Source organism: Cottoperca gobio, chromosome 23, assembly GCF_900634415.1.
Source record: "Cottoperca gobio chromosome 23, fCotGob3.1, whole genome shotgun sequence".
Classification (NCBI taxonomy): domain Eukaryota; kingdom Metazoa; phylum Chordata; class Actinopteri; order Perciformes; family Bovichtidae; genus Cottoperca; species Cottoperca gobio.
The window spans coordinates 12,958,736-12,974,265 of NC_041377.1; the positions used below are offsets into that span (position 1 = coordinate 12,958,736).

The 15,530-nt window shown below is 44.6% G+C and overlaps 1 protein-coding gene across 1 annotated transcript in view; it reads left to right on the forward strand.

Moving 5' to 3' along the window:
- foxp2 (forkhead box P2) overlaps positions 1 to 15,530 on the forward strand; it is a 97,586-nt gene that overhangs the window by 45,806 nt on the left and 36,250 nt on the right. The window contains 1 exon segment of the mRNA XM_029461975.1: positions 12,735 to 12,824. Within this exon segment, the coding sequence (XP_029317835.1) occupies positions 12,735 to 12,824 (90 nt within the window).

Genomic DNA, 15,530 nt, shown 5'->3' on the forward strand with positions numbered 1-15,530 from the left:
CTTCGCGATGACACTAAAGATATAGGGTGTGAATGACAGCATAGCTACTGTTTGCTCACCCTTCCCCAGACAAAACACAGTATTATTCTATTATCTGTCCAGACGCCACTTCTTCCTCATCCTCTCCCTTCTCTTCTTCCGTCTCATTCTTCAGCTCCATGAAACCTGGGCTGTCCATCTATGTTTAAGACACATTACATGTGGCCTCCTGGAATTTACAGTGGCGCTCTCCCAGTAACTCCATTTCGCACAGGAGTCCCCCGAGAGCACGGCGAAATGTCAAGCTGCAAGGCTTGAAAGAGAGACGAGGAGAAAGGGACAGAGGGAGCGAGCGATGTAGGGATTGAGAAGAGAGAATGATAGAGATAGACAGAGGCAAATCTGCTGGAAATAAACACTTATGGCTATTTTATGCTCAAGCAGTCGGGAGCTGTGAAGTCGGCAGTGTGGTCTGCAGGTCAAGTTGCAGCACAGGTAGAGTGTGTGTGTGTGTGTGTGTGTGTGTGTGTGTGTGTGTGTGTGTGTGTGTGTGTGTGTGTGTGTGTGTGTGTGTGTGTGGTTACAGGATATCAGATCAATGCCACAGAGGTCACTTGCTGTGACAAGCTTCTTTTTTGCTCATATGACATTAAAGTCCAACACAAACCGCATGCACATTAACATTTTCTTATATTTGAATGGCAGCGGTAAATGCATTAAGTGGACGCCAGTTGACATCATTCAATCTATATAAGGCCGTTTGTTTGACCCGTCACATTTTTCCTTTCTCTCTTTTCTTTTTCCCGTGTATCGCATTAGCCCCGTGATAAATGAACTAGGTCAGGGTTAACCACCTCAGTGTAAATAAGAGGCAGCCATTCAGTGGCACATACTGTGGCCGATAGTCCTGCAGTCTCGAGCCAACCTAGTGCGGGCCGGGATCAATGGCCACTTCACAACTCATTTCCTTTTACGCCTCCCTAACTGCCCTGCTCCAGCTCTGGGAAATAAATGGCACTGGATCTATAAGTCCACTCACACAAACACATATACAGGCATGCATACACACACACACACACACACACACACACACACAAACACATACTCTGAATGGACTGAGCAATTGCTCCAGCTCAATACCCTCCACAATAATTTATTTGCAAACTGCCTTGGTGGTGAATGGTGCATCATCTTTCGTGGCCTCACAATCGAAAACAGGCATTCTGTCATTGTTTGTTGCCACTCCCCTGTCGTTGGCTTAAACAGAGTGCCAGTAGTTAATGTGACGGGGTGGAGTGTTACTGTCACCCACAGCCTGGAAATACACATGTAAATGGCTCTGTTTTCCTCTAATGTGGAGTTAACAGGAGGATAGAGAAAACACATGTGCGGAGGGGGTTAACACACAAGGTAACGCATTGCTGTCTGATTTTCTGGAAATGCTTCCCTTCCCCCCCCCCCCCCACCCTCCTCCTCAAAAAAAAAGGCAAGTGGCTTATAGTCATTTGATAGGCCACGACACCGCTATCCATTTAACAGAGCTTAAAAATCCTACATATGCATATGCCGGGGTGTCTTAAGCTGACAACCAAAAGACAGGATTTGCTAGAAGGCAGCTTTGGAGTGTTGTGAATTTAACAAGCATGTCTAGTATTACAGTTCCTCTCCGCTTTAGCCATGAATAGTAACAAATCAGACTCTGAAACGCATGCCCGATGGTTTGTTGTGTGTACTCCCCCCCCCTCCCCTTCTCCAACTAATATTAAAATGACTTCAAATCTGGTTAAGACGATGACTACCAGAAAGTAGTAGCATCTTTAATGTCACCGGTGCTCTCTTCCTCTAATGCGCCCGGAATCTCGGCTAACAGATTCCAGGTATCATCACTTGTTAACGCTCTCCGTTGCTCCGATTACCTTCATCCCTGACCCATTTTTTGAATATATAAATGGCTCTTTCCTATTCCCAAGTTGTTTGTAGTTGTAACGCTACCAGGCTGCGAGGGGAGCTGCTCTTTACGCATTGCCTTCCAAACACATGTATACATATGTAGGAGAGCACGCCGGGCTCTCAGCCCTCTCCTCTTCACAGCTTTTCATACAAATGCAGTAAATAAGCTCAGGCCGTGGGGAATTGAAGGCTCCAAACAGACGAACTGACTGACATGTCACTTAGCACTGGCTTTGGCTCTCTTCACTGCAGGCTTTAGAGCTGAAGCTGCTGCTTTTTATTGTGTATGAGCCAAGGTCAGGCCCTCACTTTGCTGTCATCTGTATTATTTACAACTTCATAATGAGGCCAGGCAAAGTATTTGCTATATTGTTTTTAAATGTGGGGGAAATGGAGCTAACAGTTTAACATATTTTAAGCCTGGAAAAAAAAAACAATCCACTTACAATCAAGTCCTGTGGGAGGACGTACTGCACGTTTGTTTTGGGCACATACAGAGAGTAAGATGTGCTCCAGCATGAGGTTAACGATGGAAGTCACACTGCAGCCGAGATAGACGGGCCCGCCTCTCCTCCAGCCTGTGGTCCCGCAAACAGCCTGCCATTCCTCATCAAGGCCTAACCACTGCTTATTTACCCACACTGCGGGACTTAACTCACACGAATTGATCAGTGATAGCAGTGGAAAGCTGCTTGTTCCACCCTGATAAAAGTCACGGCCGTGAGCATATGCAGAACATGCTTTGTGGGCTACGCGCAGCACTTCAAGCTTGACTAGACACTAAGCTGATATTGGTTTCACGCTTGAGTCCATGGTGCAAAAATCTTCCAATTGAAAGCCGGAGATTTGATTGTTTCTGCGTATGCATTTATCAGAAGTTTACATGATAAATATACATTAGCCTGGTGGCTTGGCCATGCGTGGTATTGTTTCAGCGATACTATTCTTCACGCATTCCTTTCCACCTGTTTGGACTTCATCATCCAATTCGGTGTGAACCTGATAATCATAATTTGCACAAAACTTTAAATGGATGTGTCGGAGTCTTGTGCCTCTTTAGTGGAATTTTTGTCAGAGAAGAAACACAAGTTTGAAATGTGTGAGGAGAGAATCCCTCTCAAAGTCCCTGAAAACTGCGTGTTTTCCTTTTCACTCGTCCCATATTCTTTGTGTTAACTAGCTTGTGACATAATTCTCACTCAGAAGTTGAGGTCCCTACAATATGTGTAAAACAACCCCCATTCCCCCCCTTGGCTTATTCCAGACTTAATTTTGTAATGCCTTCACTGCAGTCCTAAATGATATGTCACTTATCTTTCATACAAATTTCAACCAGAGGTTTTATTTTCTTAATAACCACTGTAATTGTTCTGTCCTTGTACGGAGTGCTATGAAGGGAGTGATCATGCTTTTGGCACATTTATCAAAGCCCAAGAAAAAGAAAAAATGCAGAAAGAAGGCCCGTGTCGCACATAGCCGGACTAAATGTGCGACAGAGTGATACATTTTCTTGTTAGGAGAAATTACACCCGCTAACTTGAGCTACTTCAGCATGAAATTGAAAAAGAAGCATTTCTTGTGAATTTCCATTCTTGATTCAATGAAAGATGTAGATTAGCCCGTTGGAAGAGGGCGGGGAACAAGAATGAAACTAAAGAAGTATGACTCTGCTCGCGCTTGCTTGTTCTTAGAAGCGTGATATAGGATGCTGTTGGAAAAGGCTTTGTTTATGGAAGTAGGGCTCAGTCAGGCTGGTGGCAGATTAAAGGAAAAAAATTAACATCTCTCTTCTCTCTCTCTCTCTCTCTCTCTCTTTTTGTCTGTGTGTGTTTGTGTGTGTGTATATGTGGTATACATTTATATATTCACACACAAACCCTGAATTTTTACATTTTTACCACTGGGACTCTCAAGCCTCTTTGCCGACCTGACCCCAGTCACAATCTCTGCTTGTGATAGCTCTCCATCTTTTTCTCACTATTCTCACACACACACACACACACGCGCGAACACGTTTCACCAGACTCAGCTCAGTCTAGCAGCCTGTTGTGGTGGTGGTGGAACACTGATTGATAGACGCCTGGTGTCAGAGTGGAAGGCAGATAACTATATCTTCTACAGCTCGCTTAAAGGTCAAACACACATCCCTGTAATTGGAATATTCACAAGACAACCACCAAGGTACAATGCAGGGAGGAGGAGGAGGAGGAGGAGGAGAAGGAGCACAGGAACAGATAGGTGTTATATAAGCGAAGAGATTGGGAGAGGGGGAGTGAATGTGATCCATGGCCCTTCCACGGGCAGATGTAGTGGCTATTTATTGAGTTGATCTTTCGGGGAAGTGTGGCGTTCATTGAAAGATACACCGCCCGCAATGGAGAGCGATCCCCACTGAGGTGACTGGGGACTAATGGCAAGACAAAGTAGTCACGTAAACTTGTTTAAACTACAAACGGTCTATAAGCTCCTAAATAATTGTCTGAGGAATTATCACGCTAGACAATGTCCTGTTTACAGCATGTAGAAAAGTATCACTACAGCAGCAGGCCAAATTCAGGGTCAGCCATGCAGCGCGGGAGGTAAGGTCATTTACAGCTGAGGTCAGGGTGCTCTCTCATCGACCCCAGAACAGGGTAACAATTAGACTCAGCACTTAACCTGAGCTCTGCAGGACGAGACAGACAGACACTCGTACTATTGACCTGCAACAGCAGAGCCCCCAAGACAGGATCTGATGTACACACGTGCACTAAGCAGGCACGCGGGCTTGGTTTGCACATGCACACACAAACCCTGTAGGTTTTTAAATGACATCAGCCCCAATTTTGGTCGGCATGAAGGTGGATGACAGGGACACTCTCGGCTTTCCTGTTCCTAATCATTGTTTTGTGTTCCTGTGTAGGCTCTGAGTGTATATGTGCTGTGTACATGCTGTGTGTCTCCATCAGTGCTTTAATAGAGGGTAAACGCACCTAAATGCAGTTTACCTAACCAGGATGCAGCAACCTTTTATTTACCGCTATAGCCCCAGTCTTTATGTTTGTGTCTCTCACGCAGACATGTGTGTCAGCGCATTCATTCTACAGCGTCTATTGGTATTGACATTCTGCACAAAACAAGCTTTTCCCGTGGCGGCTGCTTGTTCTCTGGTGCAACAGTCGCCTCTGGCCATGTTTTTGGAGTGAGAGCCTCTTAATAAGGCCTTGTCAACAAAGACAGACACAAGCTCCATGAAAAGCAACTTCATTCTGCGTCTCGCTGACAAGAATGATGGGGGGAAACCCTGAAATACAGCTGTGTTCAAGCTCACTGAAAAGCTACAGTCGGCGTATAGTTCACAGTTTTGTCATGCTGTCATATAGACAGTATGATACGCAGTCCAATTTTTCCACTTGACTCAGCCCCTTTTTTTCAAATGAACTATGGCTGGGCTGAATGCAACATTTTATATCAGGTATTCATCCAACTGTGTGACCTCCACTCGCCTGGAACTGTGAAAAGGAGAGGGATCATAATCACCTGAAGAGGAAATGAAGCGCGAGAGAGAGAGAGATATAAGCATTTTGTTTCCTTCTTAATTAGCAAAACATGAATAGAACTGTCCACGTATATTAAGAAAAGACAATTCATTGTGTTTTACCTTCTATAAACAGCAAGTGTATATGCTCTATTTCAGATTACGGCCATACCACACTGACAGAGAGAGAGAGAGAGAGAGAGAGAGAGAGAGAGAGATATGAACACTCATACCTCATGCAAGCTTTGCTTTTGCGAAGAGAACACTTGACCTCACACACTGCCCACCTCATACACACACACACACACACTCCTCCCTTCTTCCACCCAGGCAGATACCTTCGCCGGTCTCTTCTCTCTCTGTCTGTCTCTATTTGTCTTCCTCTCTGGCTCTTTGTGATAGTATATTGTGGTAGCTCTCAGTTGTCGGGCTCTAAAGGACTTCCCTATGAGCAGCAATAGATAAAGAGCGTTGCTGAATGGGCCTGCTGTCAACTTTTATCTAAACGTAGCAATACAGCACAGGTCATAGTAAAGACTTTGCTAAAGCCACCAGCAGAGACATAGCGCCAGGGTGAAAGCGGGCGTTGTGGGGTAAATTGAATAGAAGTGATGAAGCATGGAAGAGATGCACTGAGACAATGGCTGAAGAACAGACCCAGTTATAGCATCTGCATGACAAAGAGCTAATAAGCAAGTATATAAAGTCATGGCACATCTAAGATTATTTAAGAAATAAGTCTTTCTAACCTGATGCTCAAAATACATTTCTTCTTCCCTTCAAATTCCACCTCAGTTTGAGGTGTTAAAGTTCAGCTCGAAGGTAGCTGTGAAACAATTACTCTCCCTGGCTGGAACAGATATATCATTGTATTTGCACAGAATATCCATGGAGATAACAGCAGGAGGTGGGATGTCGGTTGCAGTGAACTACAGCAGGCCGTGCTCTGTTATTGCTGGCACGGCCTCCCGACGTCTCCGCAGACGCGCACGTATTTGTGCATATGCACTCTTCAACTCTCTCTCACAGACATAAACACACACTTTATCTGTGATGGGCAAAACAGACCCGTGTTTTGTCTTCGTTAGTGGAAAAAAATAAGTGCGGGGTTACACAATGGAGCTCGATACCCCTCCTGCCACCAACACCGCTTTTCTTCCTGGGGTAGGAGTGAGCAAATTCATCTCGTCAATCCTCCCGGGAGGGTGTAGCTATGCAGCTCTGTTTACTGTGGCAGAAAGTTAATATAAATTTTCATCAGTGGGGGAAGTTTACACATATGATTCTATTTGTCCTTCATTATTAGCACCTGAGTCTGGGGCTGGGTAGGCATAATTGTCTACAGACACAGGCCAAATAGATGCAAGGGAAAGGCAAATAAGCACACCCCAAAATAATTTGATGCTTGTGTGTTACAATCCTCCACCCTAGGAATTCTTAATCTAGAGAATCAATAAACAAGGGGCGAGAGAGACGTGGGAGAGAGGGGGAAGAAAGACAGAAAGATGAGAGGAAGAAATGAATAATATGAGCTATAAGGAGGGGAGAGGAGGTGGGAGGAGGAGAGAGAAAAGACATTGAGTTGAATTCAAAGTGCAGTGAAGAGGAGGAAAGGAGTTGAAGAGAGCAAGCAATCAATATGGAAGGTTTTCTTCCCAAACACCTATTATCCACTTTAGAAACCTTTTGTACGTCGCTTTGGACAAAAGCGTCAGCTAAATGAACTGTAATGTAATGTAGAAAAAAGAGCCCACAACAACAAATGAGTACAAACAGATCGTCGTTTTTGGATGAAGCACTTTATATGTTGAGCCAGTGGAAGCTGAAGTAGCCGAAAACACTGAGATAGAGACATTAGAGTGGGACACAGAAGCCCATTGTTCTGCTGGAAAGCTTTACCTCCGTCCTGAGCCCAGAGCAGATTCTCCATGGACCTCTCCCTCCCTTTCTCTCTCTCTCTCTCTCTCTCCCTTGTTCACTGCAGACTGTTGATTTATTGAGTCATAAATTAAAATGCTCATTACTCCTACATACTTTCCGAATTCTCTTTTTCTCCCTTCTTTCCTTCCCCTCTGGTTTCTCTCCTTCTTTTTCGTTTCTCACGGAAGTGCCATCTGAGAAATAACCAATAGGTTTCTGCTGGGAAATACTTTGACTGTACTTTCCACCGTCCCGACAGTTATTAGAGCGATAGAAAGGGAGCCTCGGCAGAGCTGAGGAGTAACTGATTTGAAATACTTACACGTCAGTCAAGGAAATACACCTTTTTTTTGATAGTGCACCTTCAGTCACTTTCACATTAGCTTCAACTTTCAACAATACCATTTGCTTTTGACTTAAAACGAAATCCAATCATTGCAACAGCCTTTTTTGACAACATAGCTGCTATCTGTATCTGCAAACTGCATTCAAAAGACGTCATTCTTTATTATTTCCTTTCCACGCACTCAACCAAGCAGAGGTGACTGAATCCAGGTGTGTATTGTGCTCTTTGTGGAGGCGATAAGGGAACTCAGTCTGGAGCCATTGTCGAGGCACCGGTGCGTCATCGGCAGTTCTGACCTTTATAAAAGGAAAGGAGTCTCTGTGCTCCTGTGGCCGAGCTACTATAGGTGGAGGAGATCAATAGCAACTATAGAAGCCCACGCACATCAAGCATTGATCCGATTATTTAGAAAATGTAGTAACTGAATTTGTTTAGAAGTTCAAAGATCATCAGTGTCATCTCTGACACGGTGTTCACAAAACCACCAAGACATTGAGCAACTCCAGTCTGAGGGTTTCCAATAGACACACACTGTATTGTCAGTGGTTGATTGAACTTCTTCTTCTTCTTCTTCTGTAATCTCAACGCCACCCAGCTGCATCCATTCTCCGATTCCTCCATGGCGCCTGTTTAGGGCCTCTGCTGTTCTGACGACGTTCCCTTTGCTTGTTTTCACAAACTCAGGCCCCACTTTTGTATTCAGACATTGTATGGAACATCTTCTCCTTCTCCTCTTCTCTTCTCATTTGTCTATCCTCTCCAGCCAGCCCCTCCAAATCCGTATCCATCCATCCATCTGCCCTGAATCCACTTATATAAGGAGATAGGGTGTAAATATTTTGGTGTTGAGTGTCAGCGCATATCTCCCCCGCCAGCGGGCCGGCAGCCTCAGTCCAATCAGCCATGTTTGTTTGTTCAGCTTAAACTGTTTGTGCCTTGTTTTCTGTGGCATGTGACTCCCTCCAGCTCCAATAAAGTGTCACACTTTTCCTTTTTGCCCCCCCCTCCTTCGCCGTCTGTGTTTCCTGGAAGCGAAGATAGATAAGCCCGGTGGTGCGCTGCTGTGTGTGTGTGTGCGTGCTTATTCACGCACCATGAGCAAGGGTTTGCATGTGTGGGAGTTGTCAAAGCTGTCAGCATGACGGGAGTTGTTCTGGCCTAGAGCCTAGTGTTGAACAGCAGCCCTTTACTCCGTACAACAAGCACACACACACACAAAACATCCGCTCCGCACACCCCAGTAAAACTGTGTTATCATAATGCAACCCGTTTCTTATCGATCAACCATTGATAGGCCGTGTTTACAGCTACTTTCAGGAACATGGCGACATGCATCCAGCGCTGTGGAGACGTACCTGTTGAGAGCACCTTATTTCATACCAGTGTCATCATACCAGTGTCTGCTGTGTCCCCTAATAACAACAACTCCCAACGTGACCTGAGCAAGGAAGGGATCTGCGCTGTTCAAACACAATGTTACAGCCTCTCAGTTATATCCAATTCCAATGTCATGGCTGCATATCGTGCAGTCTCCAGGTGGATTTGAAAGAGTGACATTCTTAGTGGATGGCTTATTTTTTCCCCCTTCCCCCTTCCGCCACACAAAATAAGCAATCTGGAGATTTGTAATGGTTTTTGCAGGGCCTGCTAATGTATTTCATGCTTGTTTAAGATCTTTGCATGCTCCTTTACAAAGGTGCATTGTGATAGGTGTTCCTTATTACCCTGTCCTGCATAGAGTCTAAACACTGGGGCTGGGAGAGTGGAGGACAGTGGGAGGGAGGGATGAATGGGTGCCTGCTTTTGTTTTTTTTTCCTCTCTTCCCCTCTCTGTCAGTCTCTTCTCACTCTCTCCCTCTCCAGTGATCTCTGCATGCCTGTTAATGTAGCAGAGGAATGCCTGTGTAAACATTCTTGTTTCTCGGTCCGTTTCGCATAATAGTCGCCTGTATCGCCTTTCTCCTGACCTCACTATCTGAAACCAATTACACCAGATCCATTTGGGCTGAATCTTATTTTCACAAGGATCCCCGTGTCGCGGTCTTGGTCGCTCTGTGTGTTATTTTCCCTCATCTTGTTTTTTTTTTTTTTCTCTTTTCCAACCTCAGTGATGGATATCAACATCAAATATGCCTCTGAGTGCCTTGTTATTTATATAGCAGGGCCTGGCTCTTTTTTTCTCTGGCTCCCTCTCTTATTCTGAAGAATGTGTCACATTGTGCTGTTTATACAATTTGTGCATTAATAGACTGGGGATGTCATTTTTTCTTGCATAGCAACCCAGGTTAAATAGACGGTACGCCTGCACTCGTCTGTGTTTTTGTCCGCTCCGGTGGCTCTTCAGCAAAGTTTTGATGACTTTCCTTGGCATTTTGTGCTTTTTTGTGCTTCAAGATGAGCTTCAACTTGCCATCTCTGTGGAGTGGGAAGTGGGTGGCACAAATTGGTGCTTTTTACTGTAATGGCTGAATACTCTGAGCCAGTATAAGTGAGCGGACAGTGCTTTTTATTTTCCTCCCTTACCTTCCACACCATCATAGACTCTCAGAAAAATAGCTAACCCCACTTCCACGGGAGAGGTGACAGGCAGTTCCATGCATGACGAACCACTCTGGAAAAGTTTGGCCGGTGTTGATAAGGTCTGTGTTATGTTTGGAGAAGTACTCTTTATGCAGTCTGAGCAGACTCCTTTTTTTAATAAGCCGGGTGTAGTTGATCTCTCTGCTTCAACCCTGCACCTCCCTCCATATTTACCTGGCATTGATATTGAAAGTGGCGTTAAAAACACCTCCTTTCTTCTTGACCGTGTGTAATATTTGGAGTGGCTCTCTTGACTTTGAGTCATTATTGATTCGCACATGGATAAACATTTCCTCTTTCCGTCTACCTCGGGTTGCATTCATCAAGCAGCCTTCCCTCTAATGACTGTGTGCAGGACTCCATAAAGCTTATAATTACTTTGATTCACCAATCACGCTTAGATTAATTAGGCCCTGTGTTTTAATTAGCAAAGTGATTGGCTGCATTCAAGGAATTTTGTTTCCTCTTTCAATAAAATTAAGTGAAAATCAAGCGTTGTTTTATTTCCCGTCCATTTTGGAAAAAGTCCACAAGAAACACACATCGTGTGCGTATGTTTGCCCGTCTGCTGCAGTTAGTTGTTTTTTTGCAACTTTTTGCACGCATGTGTGCTCTGAAGAAAGACCACGGCTCAGCTTACAGATGTCACATTATACACTCACACACACACACACACACACACACACACACACACACTCACCGGTGGCGACTAGGCTCCTCTTACCAAGGAGACAGATCAATGCAGTTAGGACCCAGTGCCAGTGTAATGTGTTTGTTTACTTTAGTTCAGAAAGCCTGGCTCCTCCTGAGCACCCAGACAGACAGACCCTCCCCCCCCCCCACACACACACACACACATCAACTCCACCACCTCTTCAAGCATCCCCCCTGCCCCCCCAGCTCTGTCTTTTCATAATTGATCAGGAGGTGGCTGCGTTCCCTGAGGGGTTAAGACATGGCAACTTTTTTTCTCCTCCTCATTTTTTTTATCTTTCTCTCTTTCGCTCTCTTTTTCTCTCTCTCTGTCTCTCTCTCTCTCTCTCTCTCTCTCTGTCTCTCCCTCTCTCTCTCCCTCTCTCTCGTCTTCTCCTCTTGTTTGCTCAGGATCTCAATGTACTAGTTCAAACATTGTTCCCACCAGCTGGCAGAGCTGCGCCATATGCACGCCCTGTCAAGGCAGCTGTTGTCATGGATACTGGCAAGCACCAGAAAAATAAAATGAGCACCCCTGATTCCTGAGGAAGTGTCACTCTCTCCATCCGAGTTTTATTTATTTTCTCTTGCTTCTCCTCCTACTCGTCCTCTTCTTTTTTCATCAAAAAAAAGAGAGAAACACCTGTGAAGTTGTTGTGTTGTGTGCATGTTTTTTCCCCCCTCCTCTCCCACTTGATGCTCGTGAGGCCTGAAGAATACAAGGTATAAGAATACGGCTGTGTGCAGCAGCAGCAGTAGTAGCAGCTGTGCACAATGTTCTTTTCTGCCAGACTCTTTCATCCATCTGCTCTTGAAGAATTGGAGTGAAGCTGCTAGCCCAGCTGCCACCGTACCTGTGAAGCTGGAGCTCGCTCGTCACACACATTCAGTACACACACCGCCAGGCGGGAGGGGATCTGTAATCCCATCAAACCCTAGAGAAATAAATTACCCCACATCCCAGCCTCTCTGATTCCTATCATCTTCCATGTCTGGCAAACACATCAAACAGTGTTGGTGGCAAATTTTACAATTTACAAATATGATTTTTCAAATGTTTCTTGCCACGTGTGAACAGCTGTGAGATAATTTCATCAGGCAGGGAAAGGTCTCCCTCTCTCTCCATCTACCTGTCCATCTTCCGATCCATCTATCGCCCATCCTCTGCTCATGAGCAACCATAATGCATAGCGTGAAATCTGTGCTGCTAGTTAATTCACTCTAAATGTAATCTGATGTTGATTTTGTCAACTTTAATTACAGCTCCCAGGGACACTTCACATGGTGCTGCCTCTACTTCAAATTGATATTATGAATATGCAAATGCGCTGGTAATTTGCCGAGAGAAGTGGGTATTTCAGTTGAGCACACACTAGACAGGTCAATTCTACTGACGCTCTGTCTTTTTCTTCCCCAGCACACCACCCCCTCCACCTTCTTCTTCATGGGTGCTCTACACAAACTGTATTTATCCTTGATCACAGCTCTGTGAGTTGTTAAAACTAAAACGTATCTCCGACGTGGTGTTAACCACATCAGAATGTGTTGCGGAGAATAGCATGTGATATTTGACAGGTTTTTCACTCAGATGACTGTTTTGTCCCTGAAAATGTGAATTATCTCCGCTGTCAGCTTCAGGAAATCTAATAGTTTATTTCCAGTGTCTCTTTTCCTCCCTCCTCCCCGTCTTTCTTTCTCTCTGTTTTTTTTTTTCACACTGTCTTTTGTCTTGTGTTCCTTTCTTCTCAGGCCCTACAAGCAGCGAGGCAATTACTCTTGCAGCAGCCAGGCAGTGGCCTGAAATCTCCAAAGAGCCAGGACAAGCAGCGTCCACTGCAGGTAAAGCAGCTCCCCGTCTAATCTCTTAAATCCATCCATAATACATGCTCCTCCGAAAAGAAGATTTCCTCTGTTCCATAAGTGTGTTTGATTTGCCCACGCAATCCTCGGACCTGCCATTGGAATCCTAAAGCTGGACAAGCCAGTCCCCAGGAAGCCGCGCGTCACGTAGACACGAGGAAAAAAAAGAACAGAGAGCAAAGTTTCATCCGTACGCCATCTTTTTAAATGTACATCTGATGAGGAAGGCCTCCATCAAACTGGATCATAATTATGTAAAGGGTATCCAAAAGGTTGTGTGGTAGGATGATAAACGATTTGATCGGTGTGCTTTGCTACGCTAGATCCATAGCATTGTTGACACGGAAAGATCCCGAGGTTAGTTATTATTTGAAAGACACGTCAGCCTGACACAGATGGCTAATTTTAACTGCCTGTCAGTTCCACTTTTCACAACTAATTTGCCTTATTGATTCGTAGAGCTGTCTATTTCTGTTGTCAGTGTTTTGTAAAAGGTCACACACACACACACACACACACACACACACACACAGTTGCACACCGACACCACACACACATGTCCTTCAGTCCTCTTTCTTCCTGGTGTTAAGACTTTTCTCACACACTCCTTTCATTCTGCACGTTCAAGTCAACAAGACAGTTTGTTTTTTCTGCCTCAAATTACGTAAGGCCCCTTGACATCTGCTCCATGTTTTTATTATTATTATTTAATATATTTTTAGCCGTTTTATTAAATTGAAGTGTGGGAGTTGGTGCCCTCCACTCGGCTAATAAGTACTATCAAGGAGCAATGCTCATTAGGGGCTCTGTGCATTTCATTAATGTCAGGGAAATTGGCGTTAACCTCACCCGTTGATATTTTCACAGAGTCTAACAATGGCGACACCTTCAATTGGAGTCACACCCCTGTGTACCTAATTACGCACTGGCGAAGAGATAAGGTTAGCGAAGACTCAGTCATGCTTTCGCATTTAAATAATTCAACTCAACCTCATCAAGAGTGCCAATATTATCAGTATATTCACACATAGTGGCATCAGAATTCTAAACATATTTTTTAAAGGGTGTTTATTTATTTGAGTTTATATTTTTTTGGGGGGGGGGGCGGGATAATTGGTAATTAAACAAAAGCTCTTATTGTTAGGGTCCATTATGTACGCCAAAGCGAATAGATTCAAACAAATCCTGATCTACGAATGCCTTCATAGTCACCAAGTACAATGCATACATGGCAGGAGGAACAATATTGAGTGAGAGCAGTGTGGGTGCATGATAACAGCCCGTGTCCGAGCCCCCGCCTCTAATAACACCAGCAGATGGTAAATATTGAATATTTACATTTGCTTACTCCATCCTTGCCTCACGTTGGCGATATGAATCAGTATGAATCAGAGGGCCTGTCGGATCGACCTGTCCTCAGCTCCCAACTAATCCATCTGTTGATCCAGCCTTTATTAACATCCTCACCTCTTTGTTCCAAAAAAAGTCTCCATATAGAGAGTCACAGGAAAGGCAACCGCTGACTCTCCAAGTCATACACACGAGCACAAATAGGGCTCAATGCAATCTGGTTGAAGATTATTTTTACACTGGGAATATGCTGCTCTGCTCCCTTGAATCCGCTCATTTCAAATTACATTTTAGCCGTAATACTCCATTGTGTAAATATCAGTACAAAGCAGTAGAAACTCTGACTTGATTAAAAATCCTTGTTGTGTTATTCATATTGTTCTATTTCTTCCCTCTTGTCGGCGCCGGAATTTTCTTTATTCTCGTCTTTGAGGGATGATGCACTGTAAAACTGCATTATTTACCTGGATTATGAGGCCACAATGGGTGCTCTAGTGCAATATTTTATTAGCGTCACGGCTTGATAAGCGTCAATGGCAATCAAGCTGCATGTTTTCCACCAGAGGAATGGGATGGATTGATCCCCTTTTATGATTAGCGCAGTAGAAAGTGGGAAAAGGATTAATGTTACCATGACATCCTGCTTATGGTAGAGATACTGATAAATCCTCTGCCAGTCTTTTTTCCCTCTTGTTCTCCCATCTTTGGTATTTAAGAGCGGGAAATGATCCATAGATCATGGCATGTAAATTATTTAGTACACAAGCATCTAAGTGCCTCAGCTTGCAGTTTTAATTACGCGTATTAGCGGCTAAAGGCTCTCGCCTGACTAATTCTATCCGCTCGCTCATCGCTGCTTCTCAGGAGTTGATGATGCGGAGGCAGGCAGCTCTGGCATCCACGTGCACGCACACAGCACACACACACACACACACACACACACACACATGTAAAAAAAGAAAAAGAAAAACAGCACCACAAACACACATACAAACACACACAAGCTGCTTCTCCACATTTGCGTAATGTGACAGGTCTATTATTACACAGTAAGCCCACGGGAGCACTCAATAAACACCTATTTCTTCCTGTAAATCCCCGTGCCTTTGCCATGCTGCTTACACGGCTCTCCCAAGGCACACAACACCCTCTCGTCCCCGCTCCTCTCTCCCCTCGCTCTCCTCCTCTCCGTGGCAATATCTCCCCTCTCTGAAAGGCATTTATACACTGACATTTGGAATACAAATAAAGAAATGCGGACACGGAGAGGCGGAGAGGATTACAGTGGCCTACGAATCTGACAGTTGTTTCGCTCGCTCACACGCGTACATAATG